Here is a 25,844-nt window from a genome sequence, read left to right as displayed (position 1 = left end):
TTCCTCGAGCAGGTCTGGTTTAGGTGGCTGCATATGGTGAAATTCTCCACTGAGGGTTAGGAAGCCGTGCCAGAAATTAAAAGGGTTAGTTTCACCTTGTTGCAATAAATTACAGAGCAATCATAAATGATAGGAAGGAGTTTGATGAAGTGGGTGAGGAACAATTGATGGATTACTTTAGTTAAAATTACTTAGAGCCCAGTCCAACTCCCACTGAAGTCAATTAAATCATAGCTGGATCAGGGCCAAAATGAGTCAAATTCAATTATGCCTTAACTGTAAACATTTTAAAGCGCATTACTGTAAGGCAGTTCAGCACTTAAATTACATTAAAACAAAAGCATTTATGAAATCCCAACTGATTTGATTTTATTTGTACAGCCCTATTAAAAGCCTTTTTCTTGTGGCTGTGACAGAGACCTCTTTGGCTGGTGCCTAATCCCCAGAACACCTGTGTGTTATGAAGAGATGTCACAGCCATTGATACTGTAGATGAATTTGTCCATCACAGACTTGCTGCTGAAGTGATTGCATCAGAAGAGGCAGCAAAGATGACTGAAAGGAGATTGTAGAAATCCTGCTGCTGTTTCATCTAATTGTCAAGATTTAGAGAGCTTACTTGTGTAAGTATCAGCTCATAAATTAATGAAACTTTTACATGAGCTAATCCCAAAACTGGAATGGTTATGGATATTCATCTGTTTTTCAGCTGAACAAAAGTATAGCATCCAAAATATTATTTAAAAAGAAATAATCTACATGATAAAAGGGTGGATTTATAAATGAATTCAAGTATGGCGGTGTTTTCACACAATTGGGCAGGTTATCTTTTAAATTGTAATTCACAGGCTTCCTTTAAGATAACTTATATATTTTTAATACATTTTGGATTGATTATTTTCATTCTGTCCTCGGAATTTTTCCTCCCTATCCATTTTCCAGCAGAGCCAGGGAGCAGCTCCAAGTGCAGATGTAGGGTTTCCTGGCTTGCATTTGTCTGACTGTCATGGGGGGGTCAGAGCTCCACATCCCAAGTGCCATTCCATCAAAACCTTGCGTTATGGCAAGCAGTGCAGACAGCAGGGAATGTCTGTTCACTGGGATCATTCCCATTTCTGGCTGAACTAAATTCGTCTGCACAGACGATCTACCAGTCCATGCCAAGTGCTGAAAGTACTTCTGCAGGTGTGGGATTGGTCTGGTTTGGTTTCTGTCTTTGTAGCAGTTGTGCTAAAATGAAAGATAGGGCCTGAGCCTGGTTTTAATGGCATGACATCACTGTGGCTCTGTGAGAGGTCCTTTGTGGAGGATGGAGGTGCTGGACATGTGTGGAAATGACTGCGTGCTCAGCTGGCATGGGAGTGCTAGAGTGTCTTATTGCTGTGTACCTGGCTCCATGGACTGGGCCTTGGTCTGGAAAACTCAGTTTGGCAAATCATTTCCTTTTCTTTTGTTCTGTCACAGTTTTTGTAACTGTTTTGGCCTTTCTGTTTTCCTTGTTTTCTATTATTAGAAGGATCAATTAATAGCTTCCACTGTCACATTCTACAGAGTTGGCAACTATGAAATAGAAATTTGGCCTTTGGAGAAGGGGAAAAATTATACCCATCCAGCAGCTTTAATCAGGAAAAAGGGACGGAGCTGTGATAAACGTTAGTACAGGACTTCTGTGGCACATACTCTACCATGGAAAAATACTGTCCCTTTTTTTCCCTGTCGCTGAGCAAAACGACTGCCATGAAAGCAGTGAGACACTTCAATGGCAACTGGTGACTCTGTGGCTTTAATATGTTTGAAAAAGCTGATTTCTGTGATCCAGGCCTTATTTCTTTCTTTTCAATATTAGCACAATTAATCATTATGCAACTTGTAAAAAATGCATTAAAATCGGTTGGCAGCTTTTTAAAACCTGAGCATTACTGTTCCCTCTTCACAGACACTGCTCGGCACAGCCTTGGCTCACCACCGAGCTCAGCTTTGGGGGTGGGTGCCTTTGAAAAAGCAAACACATCAATGAAGCTCTCACCTGCTGGTGGTTTTTATCTCTGAATTTCCACACACAAAATAAAAATGGTGCTTTCCTGTAGTAAATTACAGGATATAAAATTCTTTTAGGAGTGAAGGATACTGGGAAGCCTTTCATTCATCACAGTGTCTTGACAGTGACTTTGCTTAAAGAAAACCTTTCCTTTAGAAGAAATACCTTGGAAAAACTCCTGATAGTTCTACTTGTAGCAAGTACAGCCAGTGCTGAATTTCTGAGTACCTCAGGTGTGATTTTGCCCTGCGCAGGGCTGGGAGTTGGACTTGATGATCCTTGTGAGTCTCTTTTAACTCAAGCTATTTTTGATTTTAATTCCTTGCTGATGATTTGCTGGGATGTATTCCTCTCTACTCTGTACCAGTCATGCCTCTGAAGGGTTGACTTACATATGGAGTAAATTATAATGGAATTGCTGCCACCACCCATTGCTGCAATGTTAATTAACTGAAAAATCCACCCAGAAGAAAGTTAAGTGTTCATTTCCAGTACCTGGCATGTAGCTTTAGTATAATTTAAAATGTGACGGACTATTAATTTGTCTTTTCAAAATGTTTGTTTTCCCCCAAGCCAATCATGGGTCATTTGCCTCCAGTAATTGATACCAACATTGGAAGTACTTGTCCAGTTGATGACAAACTTAAGTGTTTGACAAATTACCAACTCTGGTTAACCTGGGGCCAGTTTATACCTCAGGAGAAAATTCAAATACACACCTCATCTAGTTTTTCTCCACAAGAATTTTCTTCATTTGGGTGTTTCACTTGTTACAACTGTCAGTAAATAGTGGGGCTTAGATATTTTTGCATGCTGCATAGATGTCCAAACACTGCTTTTCTCAGTACGTTGATTTCCCTCCTGTCCCCACTTATTTTCTCCTTGAAGTCAATAGAAGTTTTGGGTGTGTGGAAAAAGTAAAGGAATTGCATCAGACTGCAAATAAATGACCATTTTCTGCTGAGCATTCATTTATCTGGCAGCTTGGGACACACCGTGTTGGTAGCAGGGATAACTGAGTGCAGTTGGGTTTTGCAGAGTCCAGGGAAGGGCTGAGAGGTTTGCAGGCAGTGCTTTGTGCTTGGCCCATCCCTACAGGGCTTTGTCCTTGAATTCATATGTGACATAGACCCAGCTGAATTCCTCATCCTTCCCATTTTTTAAAGAAAAATGGTGATTCATTACACATTAGTGTCAAGTATTTTAAAATCCCTTGCTAAGAAACGAAGAGAAGCCCAAAGTCATGTGGTCAGTGGGGACTGTGTATATTTAACTGTGCTCTTCATGAGTACTAATTAAGTACAAGTAAAATCCTGTTGTTTTTTTCCCAGCAGAGGGAATTCTGTAGGAAGGGACTTCTCCACAAATCACTTTAAGATAGGTGTTAAGACAAAACCGTGTTTATTACTTTGCAAGAATTTCAACTCTTTCATCACAATTTTTTATCCATCCTTTGTCTCTTACTGGATTTTTACACTTAGTCCATGCCCCATAGGGTTCTTCAATTTGCTCTTTTGCTATCTTCCTTCCCTTACCTCCCCTTGAGCTCTTTGTTCCCTCAGCACAAACTGCACCTGAGAATGTTTGAGTTCAAGTCGAACTTTTGAACCCATGATGTCAGGTTGGTTTGGAATTAGGCAAAACCAGTTTGCCCATCCCTCACTGCAAAAGGGTTAATCCTCTAAACTATTGAGAGACAAGGGCAGGGAATTGTGAAAGGAGCCCCTGTTTTATAAGCATTTGTATTGCCAGTGCTTGAATGCCCATAATAAGCAGGTTGTGCTGTGATTAATGACTGTTTTACATGCTGACAATGGATGATGTGTCTCATTGGAGAAGCCATTTATTTTTATTCAGGCTTCTCACCCCAGCAGCACTGAAAATTAGATGTTAACGTCCTGGTGGGAGTGTGTTTCATTGGCAGCAATTTAATGAAAGGTGACCCACAGAGAGTAGAAAATAATTTAAATTTGCCTTTTCCTTTCCTCCTTTTAATGTGTGAGAAGACGGCTTACAAAATTATTTTTTCATACCGGATTTTTCTTTTCCCTTCAAGATTCTTACTTTGTTCCCTCTGAATTGGAAACAAGTAGGAATGTGTTGTCATTCTGAAACTTTATGCATTTGGAAGGGGCAAGCTATTCAAATGCCTTAAACTTTGTTTTCTTCATTTTTTTTTTTTAAATAAAGGACTAAAAGAATTTGAAATCTTCAGGTATTTGAGACAATTTTTGTATCAGATTATAAGTTTCTGATTTTGCTGCAGTTTCAATTGCATTTTTCCCTCCTCTTTGTCAGTTTGTAGGTGTAAAAAATTTGGTGGTAGAGTGTTTACAGTGGTTGGAATACACAGAGTAAACACAGAACTCACCGTTTTATTAACCAACTATATGTTTATATTCGTATGGATTCAGCATTGCATCCATCTAATGTCAAGGCTTTAACTTCTGTAGAATGGCTTAAAGTAAGGAAGAAAAATACTTTTAAAAACACTTTTTATTAATTGGAGAAAATCTATTTCAAGGCAATGAAATGGGATGCAGTGTTCAAGTAAATCTTTTGAAAGCTCTACATAAACTGAAAGTCCTTGGATTTCCTTCCCAGCAGATCTCCTGGGATGGAAACAGAAACAGCTGAGGGCATGGCATCAATACTTCAACAGAGAGGAAAAGATGAGTAGGATGTTTTAAAAAAAATTAAATTTGAACAGTTTTCATATGTGGTTCACCAAATGTGAGTTATAGGCTCTGTTGGGTCTCAGAATTTAAAAGCTCCCTCAGAACTATCACACCATTGCTGAGCAGAGCAAACCAATTCCTGTCATGGGTCAGCAGTGTTGGGTGTTTTCATCAGAGAGCAGTAATTGCCAATAATTGCCTAAGTTCTCTGGACAGCTTAATAGTATTCCAAGTGGGATACAGCCCCCTATTTCTGAGCTTAATGAAAACGCTGTTGATGTAAAGATCTTGTCTGTTTGCATGTGGAAATGCCAAATCTAAGATGCACTTCTTCCCAGCAGTGCCAAATCAGTCTGGTAGTGGAGAGATTTGGGAGATACATAAAATATTCCCAGCAGAATTATTTAGATCAGCATCATGTTAAAATTGGCAGGGATGGCTGATCCTGGGCAGAATGTCTTTCTTGGGTGAGGAGAACATTTTAAAAATTGATCTTAAAAAGCTATTTTTGTTGGAAAAGCCACACACTGCATCTGTGCCTGTTATTGGAGGAGTTCCTGTGGAAACATTGCTGCTTGCACAAGAGCAGGACACATGTATTCCTTCAAAATTAACATATATTTTAGTAGCACATTAAGGAATTTCATAATTGTGTGACACAAAAGAGAGTTTTCAACACAGCACTAATGCACTAATGCAATGTATTAATGTGCAATGTCTGCAGAGAGCTGGGAGATAGCAACACCACTGCCTTCCCTCAGCAGCCATGCTGTTGAGTCCTTTCATATCACTAGTGTGGCTGGGGTTATCACCCTTGTTTTGCATGTGGGGAAAACAGAAGTCCAGTGGGATTCAGAGAGTTGGCTAAGATTGAAAATTAAGGCAGTGCCAGAGATGGAAATACTGTGCCTGAGGTCCTATTTCCCCAAAATCTACACCTAAGTGAACAGAACTCTGTTATTTTGGTGCTTTTATGGGCCAAAGTAAAGTCAGTGGGAATGTGACAATATTCCCATCAGGCTGGAGCTGTTTCTTATGGTAGTGGGAATTATACAACCACCTACATGTGAAGGAAAAAAAGGGCTGTGTTGTTTTTTGCCTCTTTTATAACTGGCTTTGGAAGCCCCAGCATCCCTGTGGAACACAGCAATGCCACATTTCCCAGTGACAGGGGCTATAGGAAACTCTGAGGTAAATCCATGAATTGATGAAACCAGAGGTGGGTGATAACCAAAGCTTTGGCTTCAAATCTTAGATTGAGGGAGGCTTTTCCATCTGAATCTCTAAATTTCCCACCTAAATCCCTAAATCAGAGCATTTCCAGGGGCATGTTTGTAGTTCTAGATTGGAGCTGTTTGCAGCAACACTTGTCCTTCTAACATTTCTGTGCATAAGGGCATTAATTCACAATTAAGGCTGAATTTGAGCACTGTAGAAACCTAATTCCGTCATTATGATTAATTAGGGCCTTACCTCTACCCAAAGTCTAATCTAAATTTGTCTGGGGATGTGAAAACAGTGTTTTCTTGACTGACTTCATATCAGAACAGAAAAAAATCGCACAGACTAATGTTGGACGTGAGTGAGGGCTTGCATTTGTTGATCATTGAATCATGGAAATCCAGAATGGTTTTGGGTTGGAATCTAATCCAGTTCCAGCCATGGGCAGGGACACCTTCTGCTATCCCAGGTTGCTCCAAACCCCATCGAACCTGGCTTTGAACCCTTCCAGGGATGGGGCAGCCTCAGCTCCTCTGAGCAGGAGGAGGTCAGGACAGCTGGAGCTCACCAGCTGGAATCTCTGGCTCATCCTTCTGTCAGTGCTGTGGTATGGACTGCCTGGTATCTGGGAAAACCTTGCCATCACTTTTCTGGCACGTACCTGGTTTCATGCCTCCGAAGTGTTTTGCAACTCTGATATTTTTCTCATGGAACTGCTCATTGGTTACACACTGGGTGTGTCCTTTTGGGGACTGCCCATCTTTGAGACACATTTCAGTTTATATTTTGAGATGAGATGAATTTCTGTAGGAGTAAAACTCGCTTTGTGTTTCAGCTGAAAACCCCAATATGCCACTGACCCTGGAATGAGCACTCTGGGTCTTGGCTCCCATCAATCAGTTTGCTGGGAGACTGGGGTATAACTGGTGGAAGCATCCACCTCCCCATGTCCATATGGGACACTCATGGCTGCAGGTAGAGGATGAGATGGAGCCATGACTGATAGTTCTTTCAACATCTTCAGCTCATGACTGACATTATATAACACAGAGAAGTCCTGAAGTCAAGGAAGCTGCTTCAGGAATGAAGTTGCCAGGACTGATTTTTATGTTGCAGAATGGTTGGCAATGAAAGGTTTCTGTAACCTGGAAATACAGCTGTGAATTTTTCCCCATCCAAAAAGTGAAAGCTTAGTTGTCCTCAATTCATTCTTTTTCGGTTAAGATTGGATCTGTGAGGTGACATGTGTGTGCTGTTATTTGATGTGAAGAAGATAAAAATAACCATGCTCTGTGCTTATGGAAGCTATAACATAGTCAGCTTATTAAAAAAAAAAGGATCAGGTTTGGAAGAAATCCTCTTTCAGGGTGCTCTAGATTCTGTTAACAGGGTTTCAGCTTTCTAGAATAACACTTGGATCTCCATTATGCTCATCTTTGTTCCCTGTGCATCTCTCCTCCTTACCCCAGCCACCAGAGCTGGGTTAAGACCACTGAACTAATTGGCAACCACAAAGGATAGGCAGGCTGTGAACAAAACCTGCTCATGTATCATTTGCATTCTTCTAAATTGCATTGTTTGTGCAGCTGTTCAGCCAAATTGTCCACAGAGTTTATTTTTGTCCATAGAGGAAATAGAGACGGGTTTTCTCTGTGTTAGGGCAGATGCAAAATCAAATAATCATATATGCAGCTCAGAGAGATTAAGCTCTCTGCTAAATGTGTCCAGATGGGGGCAAAATTGTTAATAAAGCAACCATTGAAATTATTAGCCACAGCTATAAGAGGCAGAGGCTTTGCCAAGATGTGACAGGTCTGTTTCAGGTTAACACTGTCACTTGCTGAAGTCCCCCTTTCATTTCAATGGAGAGGAAAAGAGCAGGACGTCTGTGTATTTTAAACACTGATCCAGTATTCTCCTGAGAAGGAAAAAGTGTTTTCCAAAAGATCCATCAGGCAAACAAGTCTGGTGTTGAGAAACAGTTGTACTCTCTTTCTTCCTATGTGTCACTCAGCAGTGTGTTTTAGAGCCTTGGGGCAGGAAGAGGTAGTGATACTTACGGCAGACTTTCTGCTGAAGCTCACACAAGGGTGGGTTTGAGAAACCTAAAGAGTGCTTTTGTGTGCATGGCCAGTCAGCTGGCCAAGGCTGGTTTTTGCTTATGGATGCTGTGATAGTAACTAACAGAGAAGGAAGTGAGGGATGATTGATTTATGCAATCATGGCATTGTATGTTTGAACTTGGCCAGAAACTGTGAAATTCTGAGAGAAGGCAGAATCATTTGTCAGATGTGTGAGGATATAAGAATAGCCATAATGTGTTGGCCCAAGGTCCATATAGACAAGACTCAAAGCTTGGGCAGTGGCCAGGGAGAGATGCTCAGGGAGCAGAACAGCACAGGACTTATCCTTCTATCAAACTCCACCCTCTCAGCTAGGACGAGCTGCTTATCCATCAGAGTCCAAATCTTGCTCCTTGACCAGTGACACCATCTGGACAGAGGAATCTATTTGGCCTCTCGCAGTGTCCCACAATGTCTGCTCATGTCTGTCATTGGTAAATTGTTGCGACTGAAACTGAGATACCGTGAGAGTTCTGGGGTCTCAGTGCAGTGTTCCCCTTCCATCCCCAACAGCCAAGACCAGAAACTTCCTGTAAATCCACTCCTCAGAGCTGTTCCATTCTCTCACCCTTTGACTGCTCCACATGTGAAGTTTGGGTCCAGTGGGTGATGAGCTCTAGTGCTGAGCCTTTTCCTCAGTGATGGAAGGAACTCTTGGCTGAAGTATTTAACATGACTCAATTCAAAAGAAAGAGTTTCAAGCTGAAGTTGGTTTAGTGGACCTAAAGTGTCCTTTGCTACAGATCTGGGCAGGAAGCTGGCAGATTGTATCCCAGAACTTCCTTGCACTGCCTGAGTATTGTTTATGGAGATGTGCTGGTGTTTATTTCTCTGGCATTGATGTGGTCTGGGCTTAGAAGTCTCTCTGAGTCCAAATAATAAGGGTCTGGAATGGAGGTTCACTTTCAAACCTGCCTTCCCTTGGGAGCTGTTTGAAGTCACAATGGCCTTGGGCCTATGTATCCAATAAATATTAAGGCAGATCTTCTTGTGTTCAGAGAACCTCCCTTCCCACTGAGTAGGATTTAAAGGAATCATCAGCTAAAGATGAAGAATCCCAGAGTCCCTTTTGTATAGCCTTAGGCAATGAACAGGACCTCTCTGAGTCATGCTCAGTTTGGCTGGAGGGGGCAGGTTTGAGTCAAGGGGGACCCCCATCAAAAAGGCAGGTTGCCATTTGAGTTCATGAAGCAGAATAATTCAAAGTACAGAAGTGGTGTCTGTTGTGATTCATTCTCTACTGATGAAGCCACAGTGCCATTACATTTGCCACAAAGGATTTCTTGATTGCTGGCCAAATAGATTCTTTAAATGCTTCTTTAAAACAAAATAAATCTTCTTTATATATAAATTTTCCTCTTCACTGGGGATCTGACAGGGTCCTGGCACACTCCTCTGCTTGACTGACAGCCTGGAAGAAAGGCTGCTCTGTGCAGGGACAGCAGCCTTTAGCACCAGGTGGTGCTGGCTTGTGTCTTTTCAGCAGTTGGGAATTCACTCAGTGGCCAAATATTGTTATCCCAGGATATCCCAGTGATCACCCCAGGATAGCACAGCCAGGCCTTTCCACTCCAGCTTCAAGGTGTATTACCATCTCCTCCCGCCCTGTATGGCCCTGAACAAAGCCAGTTTGTCAGAATGGTGATTTCCAGCCCTGCCAGAAGATCTTTGGTGCCATCCTTCAGGGATTTGGCATCCCTGGAGACACTGCTGCTCTAGGTAAGTTTTGGATTATGTTAAAAACACAGTGGATAGTTGCCCCACATACAGCCCTGTCCAAGGCAAGGTGTTCTACATCTGCCTGTTGCAGGAGTGAGACAGGTCTCAATCAGGGTGGTTCCTCAGCTGTTCAAGGCCAATTACTTACTGTGTGCAGGGTCATAAACACACAAAAAAGCACAATATGAATATCAAATGTCATTAATAGGTAAGGATTAATTATTTTTCTGTTGGTTTTTGTAGAGGCCTACAGCATGCACAATTTGCATCATTCAAACTGACTAATTGGTGTTATTATTGAGAAGTTATACAGCAATGTTTTGATAAATCACTGATGGGGACAGACTTAGTAACAGAAAATCTGGATCCTACAGCTCCAAGAGCTGAGAAAATTTCTTGTGTGGCTTTGAAATTGACCTGAACTCAGCCACAGCTCCAAGTGTCCCAGACCACAGAGAACAGAAGCTGGAGCTGTGTTCAGTTCCAGTCATTCCTGGGGAGTTGTACTGGGATTTGCAGAGTGAGAGATGCTCTGGGGAGGATTATCTTTTAAGTCAATGTCATGGAGTTACTTTACCTTTAAGAAAGTTTAAGTTGCTGGGATCTGCCTGGCGTCTTTTCTCCTGACCAATTATCGGTCATTGCTGAGAATTGACAGCAGTTTAGGCCATTGAAAAGTGGGATCAACTTGTGAACCCTACCTTAAAGTGTAAAACCAGAGCTCTCTTGGCTCTCTTTGTTTCCTGGCTGGGAAGGGTGGCAGAACTCCAGGCCTCCCGTTCCCTGCCCAGGCCATGCGGCCGGGCGGGGACTGGGCTGGGCCCAGCGTCTCCCGGCCGGGGGATGCGGGCCCTGTGGAGGGGGTTTTCTCCGGGCTCCGGCCGGGCCGGGCCGAGCCGATCTCTGGCTCGGCTGCAGGTTTTTTGCTGTGGCTGGATTCACTGGAGACTGCTGAGTGAAGAAGGAGAGAGGGCTCTGGGCCTGCAGCGGGCTGGGCGCGGCGCCTACACTCTCCAGAGCAGCCATGAGGAGCTTTCCATCGCAGACGGCTCCAGCTCCTGCACCGGCCGAAGCCACAGAACTACCTACAACAGCCTGGGCAAGATTTTAACTCTTTCATTTCCCAGATGAGACTTGCGGATTAATCTTTTTATCCAGACAGAGAAAAGAGAGTGATCAACATGAAAAGAGACTTTATAAACTACTAGTGACAGGAAAGAAAAGAAAAGGTAGAGAATTAAGAAGATGCTTTAATTAAGCTGAAATATCTTTCTGTTAAAACTATGGAAATGGACAATAAGGTCTCGAAAACACTCCTTTAATTCATGACAGTAAATAGGGAGGAATAGAGTGTTCAAAGTGTAAATTTTGAGTAAAAAAGTAGAGTAATTATGGTACAGTGAAGTGCTGGAAGATTTGAAGCCTTGAGAGGCAATGAGAAAACTGTTTTCTAGTGAAGCTCACAGAAACAGATGAAGAAAACTTTTTGCCTTTGAATAACTTATCCTTAAAAATCCCATCCCTAGACTCATGGCCCATAGACACTTGGGATGTGAAAATGGGAGGAGTGGGCTCTAATAACAGCAGCTCTGGGCAGCTAACATTAGAGCAATGGAAAACTATAAGAAAAATAGTTTTTCTTGTGAGAAACTCCATAAATTAACAGGAAGAAACTTCTGTTTCTCTATAAAGACTGGTGAAAAGACTGTAGCAAGAATTGGGACTGTTTTAACCATCAAAGTTCCAAAGGTTTTGTCTCTTTTGTCATGTGAACAAGGGAATAGTGGGTAGACAGGGGATGAAAAGGTTTTTCTGGAAGTTTATTCTGGTGTTCTTATTGTAGTTTGTCAATAAACTTTCTTTTTTTTCCCTTTTAAGTTTTATGCCTGTTTTGCTCTTGTTCTAATCCATATCTCACAGCAAGAAATAAGGAATTTTCTTAGTTATTGGTTTAAAACCACGACAGTCAACCATCACCAACATCACTGCTTTTGTTTGCAACAGATTTAGCTGAAAACCTGCTCCCCCACAAAAAAAGTGATGGAAGAGAAAAGGAACAGTTCTCAATGATCTTGAAGGTCTCTTCCAATCTAGTGATTCTGTTTTAGGGATTCTTCTTAGGGAAGGTTAAACATGACTCCAGGTTTTCTCCCACCTGAAAATCTGAGGTCAAAAATTTCTATTTGATCAGATGCCAATTTTTTCTTCCATTCCCACTTGATTCATACAGAGGTATAAACTCCTGAGGAACTGGCTTTCAGTCAGAATGCCTAAAAAAAGGATTTTAACTGTGCTAAAATTAGCTGCACTAATTTCCCTTCTCTTGTTTTGTCTTCTGTTTTCTTTCTGTGGGCACATGTGGGTGAAATCCTGGCTCCACTGAAGCTGATGGGCATTTTGCCATGGACATCAGTTAGGTCTGGACTTTTCCACAATGAAGAGTAGCCATTTGCTATATTTTTTGCTGTGTTACTGAGTTGCAATTAATGTTTGCAAGACTTGTTGTCCTTGTCAGATTAATAGGGTTCATTGAAGCAACAGAAGAATCTAGTGTCAACGTACCTGCAGTCTTTAGTTGAGGAGCAGTTAAACTTTACTGCAAGGAACCTCACTGGTGCTATTTTAGAGTACCAGTGGTGTCTGTTAGTGTTCCAGCTCTGCACTTAAGATTTCAGGGTTGATTGCTCTGCCTTCCTGTTGCTTCCGTGACACTATTCCTATGGAAATTTTGTCTCTGTGCATTTGATCCGAGTCTTGGGACTATTTTTGGAAGCTTTCAAAATGTCCCAGAACTGTCCTTCACCTCTGCTCTTGTGCAGAGACTTCAGCTCTAGCTTAGCTACAACTGATTTCCACAAGTATCCAAAGAAAGAGAGCAGGTAGAAAAAGAAACCAAACCAAGACAATTCTCCTCTCCCAAAACAGGGCTAACTCTGTCACTGAGCTTTGAGGTGCTGGAGAAGAAGAATGACAACAGAGAGTGTTTTCAAACACTCCTAGTTCCAGGATCCCCATTTAATATGTAAGAGTCACAGAAAAATCTGCTTCTAGAGCTGAGCTATGGCACTTGTAAAGGCTCAGAGGATTATCTGCAGGTTTTCCAGCTCTTCCAATACTAAAAGAGGTATGGGAAATGTAAAAGAGTATCTGAGGATTGTCTTACAGAAAGACTAGAAAGGATGAGAAGAGAATCAATGCCTGAACTGGTTGATACAGAGGGTTTCTGACAAATTACCTGTCTCCAGCTTTCTGGCCAAGCCTTGTTTGAGAGGGGTGCTAAAACAACTAATTCCATACTTAGGTACCACCTCTAGATTCAATTGCCTTGCTCAGGCACAGCTTAGGGAGTCTTTGTTGCCATGCCTGGATTTCCAACTTTGAAGGACTGTCTGTGCCAGTATGTTCCAAGGGCTGCTCCAAGCATATACATGGACTCACTGTTGGGAAGCGCCAAACTGTCAGCACAGTGATCGCAACCTCATTAGCCCACTTCTGCCCAGGCCATAATTGGCTCAGGAGCAGCCATCCCCTGGCATGGCTCTGCTGCTTCCCATTCTGGAGATAGCAGAAGGATCTGTTCCCACCATGCTGCATAGCAGAAGCATAACCCAGGTAATTTTTTAAACTTGGGATTCAAGTGTTCATGACAGTGCTCAGTGGGCCAGGAACCTTGGAAAGGGCTGGATCAAGGAAGTCTGATAGACCTGGCAATTCCCCTCAACCCTCTCCTAAGCACGTATTCCTGAGAGGAAGTGAATTTTTCAGGCATATGCAAAACCTGTTGCTGTTCTTCCCTTTCCTCTTGCCTTTATGTCCGTATCAGGGTCCTTGGTGGAGCACAGCATTGGTCTTGGGAAGAACCTAATGCCTTCTAACAGTTAATAAGACAGAGTCTTCCATGTCTGGGGAACTTCTCAATGCCTGAGCCTGAAATAGATGGAGCAGAGAAGGTTTAAATCTGATGTCATCAAAAATAGATGAGATAAGGTCTAACCTGAGTGCAAGAATTACTTTCCTGCCCTCAGTGGGACTTCTAATGGACAAGAGAGGTGCTGCAGGTCCATGTGCTGCCTGAGGAAGCTCAGCAGAGGAGCAGAGCCCTTGTACAAGGGTCAGGTTTTGTCTCTAGTCAGCTTTTGGAAGGTTTGGTAACCATAAGGCAAAGTCCCACTCTGACTGAGGGGATGTTGTGTGTCGTGCAGTGCACACTGGTTACCTGGCTGTTGTCTTTAAGCACTTGGCTCCTGGGCCACATCGACATCCTGGATTGTACCAGATCCCTGCTCAGCTCTGGATGCGGTGGTGAAGTCTAGCTGAGATCCATGGAATTGGTATGGTTGGAAAATCTCTGCTTTTTGGGGTCTGTGATGAAAAAATTCGATGTAATGTTCTCCCCACTAAAGAAACTGTGTGTGGTTCAACTAATTTTCAACGTTTCTGTGCTTCTTTTGTTTTCCTTGCTTTACTCAGGGTTTGGTTATTCCTGTCAGGAGACTGCCTGCTCCTTCAGCAAAATCCAGTTCTTTCCTAAATGAACTCAAGTCCTTTTTGGTTCCCTTTGTTTTGACACTCAGGAGATGAGAGATTTATAGACCTTCCTGAGTCGTAAATTAATTTTCTTTTATTATTTACCTTTTGCTGCAGCCTATTATAAGTGAGAATCATTCTGCCTCTGAACAGGGCTGACCTGCCAAGAGGAGCTAATCCATAAATCTTTCCTTCCTTTTTCTTTCTTGCTTTCCAAAATAACATTTGGAAAATGAGTTTGCCTAGGAGGAAAACTGTTCTTCCATTGCCGGCAGTCAAACTGTGCAACTAATTAGTGCTTTCCCTTTTCTCTTTCTTCTGCTCTGTGTCTGCTGGGGTTGAAATTAAGCCAAGGAGGAGAGGAGGAGGGGGTATATAAAGGGAAAATATTTGTTTCAAGTATTTATTTTTAATTACAACTTTTGCAAAGTGATGTGATGCAGTGGTGGTGTATGCACTGTGTCTTAGGTAGTGGTCAGAAGTTTAGAAGAAATTTATTAGAAACATCCCAGAAGATGAGTGGAGAGGGCTTCAGGTTGGTCTTCTTGTTGTAACATCTTCTTGCTGCTGAAAAGAAAAACAAATGACAAAAAAAATCTTTGGATACGTCAAACCATGATACATTTTTTGCAGAAATATCTGACATATAATTAGGAAACAGGAGTCAAGAGCTCTCCTAGATCTGTGTGGCTTGCGTAAGCCAATTCATGCCAAGGTGATGTGGGCAGTGCATACTGCAGATCTGTTATTCACTGTACAGTGGCTGCCAATGCAGATTTAAATAGCAAAGCAAAATGTTTTCAGATCATTGAAAATGCTCTGGAGATCTAATGTCTTTTATTTTTAACCCTTGGTTAGTTTTAGCAAGAGTGGCCAGATGTTTTTGGGGTGGACAGAAATAAGAGCTTTCTTGCTGCTTGAAACTGAGATTATTCAAATCCTTAAAAAAAAAAACTACAGGAAAAAATCTGTTGTTTAGGCAGCTCTCTTTCAGTTGTGCATGGTATGAAGTATGGGACTATACTTATTCCCAAATATTTAGGAAGTATTCAGAAGCAGAATGAGCCTGAAAATACCCTAAGCTTTGAGGTGATTAAGATTATTCTAGTAGATAAAACTGTGACTTTTCTGTAGAAAACCACATAGTAAGAGACCACTGTCCCTGTGAAGAGCAGTGAGACCTCCTGAGCCCTAAACCACTAGTGGTTTCACCACTGGAGTGTGGGGCCTCTTGACAGTTTTAGATGGAAATAGTAAAATGCTTTGGGTGTGTTTCTAGAGTAACAAATTCCTTATTTTCTGGTTTATGTGGGCAGCTTTTGGGGTTTCATGTATAAAAGAGCAGTGGGTCAGAAAAAGTGCTCACACAACAATGCAGGTGAGAACGTGTTCAGTGGAACCATTGTGAAAGGCAGGTATGGAAAGAAAGAGCTCTTCACTCCCATTCATCCCAGTTCGGGAGACAGAGCATGTCACAACAGTGCTGAGCAGACAAGAGCTGCTTGCCAGCATTTAATTTGTTGAAGATTAGGAAATTATTCTATTCTTACAATACCATGTCAGTCTAGAAGTACCTTTGAACTCTGGGGGATGTGAAGTTTAGATCTCGCCTCAGATTTCGTGGTGCTTGGAAAGCAAGGCTTTATTAGGGTGAGCACTGTACGGATAGTTTAAGGGGAGTCATGTTAACAGTGTACTTAGAGACTATGGACTGGCTCAGCTTCAGCTGCTTTGAACTTTGAGATAGCTGGATCCAGAGCAGGACACTGAACTTGGGCTTTTTTCTCTGGGAACTGAAAGCTGGCTCATGCAATGTAGGGGTCAGTTATTTCTGGTTTGCTCTATATGCAAGGGGCTGCTAAAGCATTGCCCCCTTTCTGACCTGTAGATTTCCCAACAAAAAATATCTGCAGCCTTGACCCCCACGTTGTTCCTAGATTCCATCCTTATTCTTTACGCCATGCCACAAACATCCTGTGTCCTCACATTCTGAGGCTGAGGGCACAAAGCACAAAGTCTTGTATAAGCTCAGCTGATCATGATGCTTTCATTATTTACAGTGGTTTCTAAAAGCAGTGTCACAACTGTTAGTGTCTAACTATAAACAAAGGTTACTTTTACGAGCACAAATAATAAACATACTCGACACTTAGTGTCAACAGCCTCACAAATCTGTTCAGCACCTGGAACTAGAATCAGCTTGGCAGTTGTGAACCATGATTTGCGCAGAAGCAGGACCATGGTTTCAGAAGGGCCATAAATAAATTTGTGTCCTGACGTGGGCACCAAAAATAAGCATGTGCTGAGCTTTTCTGTTTGACCAGGGCACAGCTGCTGGCTGTTGAGAATTTTGGAAAATGTATCCCCTCATTCAGGTGCTCAGCAACTCCAGACCCAAACAACTTCAGTGTCATCTGCTTCTCTAATAACCACTGTTGTACCCTGCAAAAATAGCCAAGGCCTTGCTGCTGATCTTGAAAAGGAGTTCCTTTAATCCTAATCTTACCTCACTATTTGAAAAATAACCTGAAGAGAGTTTTCTCTGTTTGATGAAGGTAAATCTTAAGCTCTGGGACAATTGTAATTATCCTCCCCTCCTTCAAGCACTTCCATGTGCTGCTGCCGTGCCATATAGGAAAGCAAATATCCCTGGTTGCTCTGATATCAAATAACTTTTCTGACCTCCATTGAAGAGAGTTCATTGTAAAAATCCTTTCATCCAGAGGTGTCAGTCACCTGGAGCCTTGCAGGGGTTTCTGAGCTCTGGTGATTGATTATTCATGAGTAATTTTGTGCTTTATGAAGAGCCCTGCTGGAAATACATGAAGGTACAAAATTATTGATTTATCAATGATCTGGTGCCAAAAGCCACCCACGAGTGAGGACAGGAATGGGCTATGGGTGGATGAACCTGTAGAGGAGCAGGAGCTCTGTGATGGGTAGGGTTGAACCAGGACCCTATAGCAGTGAGATAAGGGGATGTAGTAAGACTGGATCCACTCCTTTCTGGAGTAAGCTTAAGCTTAAGTCTCCTTATTCAGAACAGGGTAGAACTGGGATCCAAGGAGCCTCTTGGACTCTGAATGACCAAGAGCAGTTGTGTACTTGGGCTTAGTCCCAGGACTGCTGCAAATGAAAACATCAACACGTGATGTCCTCATGAATCTCACGGCACACCCAGGAACACCTCTTGTGGTGGAGGTGGCCTCAGTGCTCCTGCATAGGACTCTAGAAATGGAGACACCCTTTGAGGAGGCAAGAAGGGATGATTTTTGAGCAAATTTGGCTGAAAGAGAAAAAAATCATCTGTTCTACGGGTAGGTCAGCAAGTTCTTGTCAGCAAGAGTCAGAAATGAACAGTAGTGGGTTGTCAAGGAGGACATAGGTTATGGGAGCAGTATCTGCTTTACCTTCTGTGTAGCTGGGTGATGTCAGCAAAGACCTAACGTGTAAAGCAAAGGACAGTGGTGCAAGGCAAAGGACAGCACATTCTGTCCTAATTTATGATCTTTGAACAGCCACTGAAGTTGTAAATTAAGGCAGACTTTCCACCAGGTTACTCAGTAGATCAGCACAGTCCTCAGCTGGAAAAATCCGCAGAAAGAAAAGGTAGATAAAGCTTGACACAAATTAAAGGCTGGCTTGGCAATTCTGATCTCATCTCTCAAGTGCTTCTGTGGTGGTTTAAGTGGAAAGCTTTACATATAATGAAAATACTTTGATTTTTAGTGTTGCAGAGGTGTGAAGGAGAAGGCAAGACTGAAGCCCAAGTCTGCCTAAGCCCCGGTCTATAGTTACAGCTATCCTTATGTCCCAGTCTGTTGGGATTTAGGATTTTGACTAGTTTCCCAAGCTTGCTTTGTAAGTGGCTGGATTTTGCACAACTTGCTGTGGTTGAGGAGAGAAGCAACGATCAACAACCTGTGATGTTCTTTGATGTACCCAGCTCACCTAGGACCTGGTTCCTGTGATCACAACCCTACAGTTGGGGAGAGGGCTGAGAAATACGGGTCATTAGCAGGCCAGGCTGGCAACTCCTTTCTTCCGCTGTGTGGAGTTACTCACCCCAACACACTAATTGAGGTCTAGAGATCATTATTTTCATTAGTGGTGATTCATGCAAAGGGTTTCACAATCAGGCTCGCTGGTGTAATATGTTCCTTTCCACAGTCCCATTTATCTAAAGATCTCCGAATACTTTGTGTACATTAAATTTTAATCCATGTTTTACCACCAGCGATGTAGGTAAGGAAGATTGTTTCCATCTTGCAAATTAGGTAAAATGAGGTACAGAGCAAGAAAGTGACTTGCCCAAGACTCTGCAAGTTGTATATCTTACAGTGAGTTTACGTTTCCCGTATGTAGCTCAATTTCCCTGCCCAAACTTTAAAGGAACATTTGATTTCCTGGGGCTAAGGCTGAGCAGGAATTTGCTATAGCTGTAAATCAGAAGGCCTGACATGGATCAGAAATTTTTCCAATGTTTGGGAATGTTTGGATTTGTCATCCCAGAACAGCCCTGACCTGAAAAGATTGGAGCAAAACTGGTTTGTTTTTAGGGCTGGTATCAACTGGTTGGTGTAAGATGCAGAGTTCAGTCAGTGAAGAACTCTTGGGATCATTATCATCATCTTCCTGCATGGTCAGTAGGATCAGTATGGGCAGTGGAGGATGAAAGTTACCTATTAGGGGATGGAATGAGTTGTGAACTGGAGTCTGTTGTCTGTTACCTGCAAGGGGAGGGGAAGTGACTATCTCAAGTGAACCCTGTCCTAGTTTCCCAGAGAAGCAAAGTTGGGAACAGAATTGGGATATATTTCATCTTTTGCTTGGAGTTTAATCCTGCAGTAATTAGACAGATGATTTCAATTGTTATAACAGCTCCTAAAAAAGGAGTGGAAAGGCAGTCTTTCCTTTCCCTGTCTTAGGGTTAGGGTTTCCCAGCCCAAGAAAAGTTGTGCAATGTGGGAGAAAGAAGAGGTCCAAAGAGAGGAATATTCATGCCTGTGGTCCTTTAACAAGCAAATGGCAGAGCCAGGAAAGCTGTTCCTGTCTCCCTCCTCTCCCCAGCACTCCCATTACTCAAACACGTCAGCACTGAACTGACCTTCATCCACCTCTGCTTCCTCCCTGCCAGGCTCCCCTTCTCTACGGGCGTATCCTCTCATCTCCGTCATCACCCGGCAGCCGCCCGTGCTACCCCAGCTGGTCCCGGCTGCTGGCAGTTCCCGGCTGCTGTCCCCCCAGCCCTGCCTGGGGGCCGTGGGCACGGAAGTTTCCCCCATTGAGGCCCAGGGCAGCAGCGAGTCTGAGGCGGAGCAGCCCCCACCGCGCTCGAAGAAGCCACGCCGGAGCAGGACCATCTTCACCGAGATCCAGCTCATGGGCCTGGAGAAGAAATTCCAGAAGCAGAAGTACCTCTCCACCCCTGACAGGTAGGTTGGTTGCTCACACCAGGAATAGGGATGAGCAAAAGGGATGCTCCAGCCCTGCTCTGCTGTTCCACATTGAACATACCCTGGCTAGGTGCTGCCTCTGGCTCCAAGGAGTTGCCTCTACCATTGGCTGCAGCCATGGTTAAGTAACCTGATGCAAATTCAAGGCTACTTTTCCTGGTATCAAAGGTGATACGAATAGATCATATGTAAATGTCAGATGACGATACACATGCTTGGGAGCAGGTCTCCAGGCTCAGAGATCTCCTCAAAGAAGAAGATCTCTGCCTTTCGCACTCCTGCTGCACACTTGAAGAAGGATGGAGCCTGTCTCCCCCTGGGATTTGCTGGTTCATGGATGTGTGTTCATGGTACCTTCAGCTGCTCCTGAGCTGGCTTTCACCTAGCACCTTTGGCAGCAATTCAGTGGGAAGGTGGTGGCCCGTCCATAAGCTTGGAAAGCAGAGCCTGGAGTTGAAAGCTGCCTTGCAAAGGCACAGGCAAGTTCTTAGGCACTACTTGGTACCACATGGGCAAACCAAACTAAGAGAGATTTCAGCTTTTTTAAGGGTTTTGAATCTTACTCTGCAAATTTAAATTATGGAAAAATGATCCATCCAATTCCTAGGAAGTTTGTAAACGTGGAGAAGGTTTGAAAAGTATAAATCCCATCACTCCACAGAGGGCAGTGTCCCAATATTTACATTGATTCTGAAGATGGCCTTTTCTGCTCCTACTGCCTGTCACCAAATTGCCACAAGACCAAAACACCTGCCTGTAGCCAACCTGCCTCATGGAGTTTTGGAATTCCTGCTGTGCCTGCACTGACTCTTCATAGCCTTCATATCACCAGGTGGTTGACCCTTTGCTGAAGCACTCAAGGCTGGTAATTAATAATCTTACATGACTGTTCCTTGACTCCATTGAGGCTGATGAGCAATTCCTGCCCATGTACCATTTCCCATGTGTTTGTTTCCTTGGGTTTCTAGGCAGTGCTGGTTGCACTGTGGTATGTGGCAATAGATGGCAGCTGGTTGCAGGTAATCCAAGTGTTACCAGACATGTGCACCAAGGCATGAACGGTTGGCTAAGCCAAGCTTCTCTCTATCAACTCCTGGCTGGAAACATGGCAAAGCAGTGGATTGTGGTCCATGTTCACTTCTGCAGCTTTTGGCCTGGATTGTAGTGCTGGGAGGGCAGCTGAAACCCCTGGTTTATCCATAGTGTGGGAGGACATTATATCAGGGTAATGACTCTGTGTTCTACTCTTAACAGTAATGGTGTCTTAGATCAATGGCTTCAGATGTGATGTAGTGGCAGAACAAGCCTGCAAGTGCAGAGTGAATCCAGAGTGGGGGAGAAGCATTAATCATTGAGTGTGAGGTGGAGCACAGAGAAATGGTGTGGGGTATGTGGGTGTTTACAAATATAAGTCTGGTTGCCCAAGGAGCCCAGCTGTAACAAAGGTTTTATTATGAAAAAATTGGCCTTGACAGAAGGGTTCTGCCATCCAAAGGCAAGGAGATACTTGCCAAAAAGTCACAGAATGCAAAATACTGTGGAATGTGGCTCTGAGTTGGAGCTGTCCCACCTGCAGCACTTGCATGACTCCGAGGGGCACTTTCCTGGCATGGCTGAGGATTTCCAACTTCATCCCTTGTGCAACTCCATTACAAAACTGCCAGATGCGTGGTGCTATCACCTGTGGGAAAGGATCAGGAGCTACTCTAAGCTGCATTTGCTTCATATCCTGGGCTTTAATATAGAAATAATGAATGGGTTCACATGAACTTGCATGAGTTGGAGATTTGTGGAGGATGAATCAGGATTATGGGCTGTCTGCCACATATACCCTGCAGCTAAACATACAAAAAATAAATCCACTTAGAAGCATAAATTGCCTAAATAGCAGAATGTATAAGAAATGAATAGATTTAGATGTACTACTACTCCATGAGAAATGCGAAAGTGCCGCAATCCCCATTCTGAAGGTAGTGAAGGAGAAATATGATTCAAAGAATAGCTGATGCTGGGTGTCTGTTCCTACATGTTTATTTCAGACCAGTAACCTGTTTTTCACGGATATGATGTACCAGTAGCTCCTAATTCATGGACAAACATGGAGCATCAGCAGTTGGAGTGCAGCAGGTTCATGTCTCGAAGAGGGCAGACAAACCCTGCCACTTCTAGAAAAGAGAGCTTGCAAACACCTGCATCTTCCATAGGAGCATCTGTCTTTGCATCCTAAATTCACAGGCTTTATCACTTTGGTGTGTCTGTCGAGACAACTGATCAGAGACACTGCTGAATGCTCAAACAGTGTTGGACTGCCTAGACCTGGCACCTGAGCTCCTCTTGGCTTCTGTAAACTCACTTTGTTGTGTGGTTTGTCTCCCAGGCTTGACTTAGCCCAATCCTTGGGGCTGACTCAGCTCCAGGTGAAGACGTGGTACCAGAACCGTAGGATGAAGTGGAAGAAAATGGTGAGTGGGTCCTTGACATTTCTCCATCACTTTTAAAAACTGATAGCAAAGAACAGATTTGGAAGCTGAACGTAGTGGAGTGACTTGTGTCTATTTATACCAAACTTTGTTTTATTCCTGATCATTTTTCACAGAGATGGTATTTTATTTTTTTTTTAAAGTGTTCATACTTCAGCATATGTGGTGAGCTAGAAGGGACCAAAGGCAGTAGGAGGAGAACAAAGCAAAGGGTTGAAAGAAAGGAGGATAGAACTGAGGGAAGAACCAAAATACCTCCTTCTGCATTATTGGCATTCGTGTGATCTCAGTGCTTCTGGGATTGGTTTTGTGCATAGACAAAAAAGACTTGCTCTGTGGAAACAGAGCAGTTTTGAGAGCCGATATCATTAATTTTTGCTTCTCATATCTTCCTTTCACTTTTCACTTATTCTCATCTTCATGGTCCTTTTCCAGTTAAAATGCTTTTTTATAAAGGACAGACACACAATAAATGCTGGTGGGAACATGATGCTGTGACATTTTCTAGTGGAGGTGTCCATGTTTTCTGATTTGGGAGAGGAGGTGCAGTTCTAGGCTGTTCCTTTGGATGTATGTGGCACCTGCAGAAGTTATTGTCACTCCTAACAAATTTGGCATTAGCTTGGATGTAGATCCTTGGCTGGGGTGTCTTGTTGCTGCAGGAATGGTGTGAAGAGAGGGAATTAGGCATAGGAACAGAGTGTCTGAGACCAGCAGAGTTCAGAATCCTAACAGTTAATCAATCTCTTTGCTCCAGGTGTTGAAGGGTGGACAGGAAGCTCCAACGAAGCCCAAAGGCCGTCCAAAGAAAAACTCCATTCCCACCTCAGAGGAGATTGAAGCAGAGGAGAAAATGAACAGCCAGGCTCAGAGTCAGGCATGGGAGGGATCTCAAGCCAATGAGGAGCCAAAACTACCAGAGGAGAACCCAGGAGTTCTGTTGGAGACAAAGAAGTCTCCAGAACATATACCAGAGCCTTCCTCAGAGGTGACTACACCATTACCATTAAGTTAAAAGGGAAAGAAAGAAGGGGAAAAGAAGAGAAAAGAAAAAGATAAAAGAGAAAAATCAAAGCCAAATATATATATATGTATATATATATTGAAATATGTATGTAATGGTGTGTGTGTACATATATATATATACATATATATATATATACACACATACATACATACATATATGTATGTAGACCTTGTGTATAAATCTAAGGATTGGTCACTTTGTGCCTTTGGGAATCAGCCATCATGGGCCAGGTGGAACAAAGACATCCTGTGGGAATGGTGTCAGCCTGTTCCTCTGGCAGGTGCCTGAGCCTTCCTGAAGAGAGGGTTGGGGCCGGGACATGTTTCCAGGGAAAACCACGCCTAGAACCCCAAGACAGCTCTTTGAGAAGCCTGGGGCTCTCCCAAGCAGTGGGAGGCAAGTGTGTGGCTGTGTTGGAGGGTCAGTGTGTTCACTTGGCTTAATCCTTGCCTCATGTGGTTGCAGTGGACAAAGAGCTTGGCCTGGGCTCAGATCAGGGATAGCCGAGGAATGGGAGCTCTGATAGCAAGCACCATTTCCTCGTGTAACCAGCACTTAATTCTGTTAGGGATGGGCCTGACTTAAACAATTTTAGGAAATGGCCTGGTTTTGCTTTGGCCCAGTTAAGATCAAAGCTTCCAAAGGGAGATCCATACCTGGGTCAGCTCCAATTGCCTCTACTTGGGTAGTTTGTGTCTGTGAATTTGCAGTGATGTGGGATAAAACCTGGAATGAGATGAGCATTTGGATATAAGTCTGCTCCAAAAGCTTTTGGGTGCTTGGATCTGGGACATTTGCTTTGGGCCCACTTCGGATTTTTGTAGGGATTTTTTAAATGAATTGTTAAATGTTTTCAGGGTTTGGGGAAAACGATGGATTTCCAAAGTTGCTGCAGGAAGTTGGCATTTGTTTAAGATATGTGCCAAGAAAAGACGTGCATCATGTTTCATAGAGTCTTGTTAAGGGTGCATTTTGCCCAAAGGCTGCAAGAGATGTATTAAGATAACCTTTATTTTTTAATTAAAAATAAAATACATAAATCAAACAGTTGTTGCTATTGTTTCTCTTCCATAGATTCTCATTTCAGAATATCAGGCAGGGGCTTTTCTGGAATAGGTTTTTCTATTCCAACAAAATCTGGAGGAAATGGAAATCATCAGATTTTCCTTAACATCACTGCAGAACAATCTCCATGTAAATTATTTGTGGCACTTGCTAAGGGAGTTGAGGGTGTTGTAAGTGCCATCTTGTCACTGGATGAATGTGTCAGAACAAGGACACTATCTTCTGTCACCTCCTCCAGTTTTGGACACACATTTAGTGGCTCTTTGTGGCCCTGTAAAGATGTTTTCTGAATATCCCTTTTTTGGGAATGGCAAGGATTCACACACAGATCTCAAATGGTTTATCCAAGCAGTGTTGAGTGGGGAGAAAGGGATTCTTTTTCCCCAGTTCCTTGCTCAGTGGTGTTTGGAAGTGTCTGATTCCAGCTCTGCAATAGCTCTGTGTTGCATCGGGTAACATAAAGTAGGTATTTGGTAAAGGATTAGTGCAGTTTATTTTCATGGTTGAGTGTCCCAGCTTGGCAAGATTTGCCATGCATCAAACCTGTTTTTGTTCCCCATCCAGTCAGTGATTGAAGATGTCTTTAAAACTTGAAAATGGCTTTCAGAAAGGTAAAAATAAATAAATCATACAAGCAACAGTGATGTTTGTGGGACATCCTGTCCTAGAAGAGTGCTAATGTTATAAAATGTGGATAACTCCTTGAAGAAATGAATCTGTATAATCCTGCCTGGGGACTGATCTTTGAAATGGCTTAATAGCAAAATACTTTCCAAGTAATCCTCTCTGTGCTTCTCACTGTGTGTGTTTACAGTGTGTGAGACAGAGCCTACAGTTTCATGTGGTGAAACTCCAGCTTTAGCCAAGCCAGGGTGGGACATGCTCCACTCCCTGCGTGTCCAGTACACAATAATCAACTTGGAAAAGGCAGCCACTAGTTTAAGTGCATCTACAGGTTTTCATCTAAACCTAAACCAAATTTACCAGAGCTGGGCAACACTCATTTGCAAGGAACTTAGAAAACACCTGGTATTTGTTACCTTTTAGTTCCTTTTTTTTCTGTGTCACAGTGGGCTAGAAATGGGATGAAACATTTCCCTCTTGCCTTTTCTGTTGGAAACACAGGCTGTGAACTGCAAAATGTTTCCTCTGCTGTTAAATGCATCAAAATTTAGTTGTCTTTGAGCATTTTTTTTTCCACAGAGCCCTGACATGCTCATGACAGCCCCAGTGAGAGGCAAAGGTGGCAAGGCAGGATTTTGCTGCTTGTCTGGAGCTGATACAATGTCTGAGTTGCGCATTCTTTATCTGTGGACGTTTTTTTTTTTTCCTCTTCTTTCCAGAATTGTGCTGTAGTTCAACTGTATCTATTGGACTAGAAATAATGTTTAATTTAAAAAGACCTATGGCCTGTTTAGACAGGAATTAGATTAGATGGTCTATGAAATCTGTAATCAACCTCTATTGTTCTTGGATAGTGGCATCAACACTCTTATCTCCACAGAAAATG

At 42.9% G+C, this 25,844-nt stretch overlaps 1 protein-coding gene across 1 annotated transcript in view; it reads left to right on the top strand.

Moving 5' to 3' along the window:
* The window catches only part of BARX2 (BARX homeobox 2), a 34,351-nt gene extending 10,086 nt beyond the window's left edge, over positions 1-24,265 (top strand). Inside the window, exons 2-4 of the mRNA XM_005528486.3 lie at positions 19,444-19,741; positions 22,140-22,224; positions 23,000-24,265. Coding sequence (XP_005528543.1) covers positions 19,444-19,741; positions 22,140-22,224; positions 23,000-23,257 — 641 coding nt within the window. The 3' untranslated portion in view covers positions 23,258-24,265. The remainder of the gene's footprint in view (positions 1-19,443; positions 19,742-22,139; positions 22,225-22,999) is intronic.
* The last annotated feature ends 1,579 nt before the right edge of the window (positions 24,266-25,844 follow it).

The sequence above is a fragment of the Pseudopodoces humilis genome, chromosome 25 (genome assembly GCF_049639895.1).
Source record: "Pseudopodoces humilis isolate 2021_Gansu_Grassland_sample_001 chromosome 25, ASM4963989v1, whole genome shotgun sequence".
NCBI classification, from domain to species: Eukaryota; Metazoa; Chordata; class Aves; order Passeriformes; family Paridae; genus Pseudopodoces; species Pseudopodoces humilis.
Note: the sequence above shows the minus strand (reverse complement) of the source record. Positions and strands in the feature narration are given on the sequence as shown.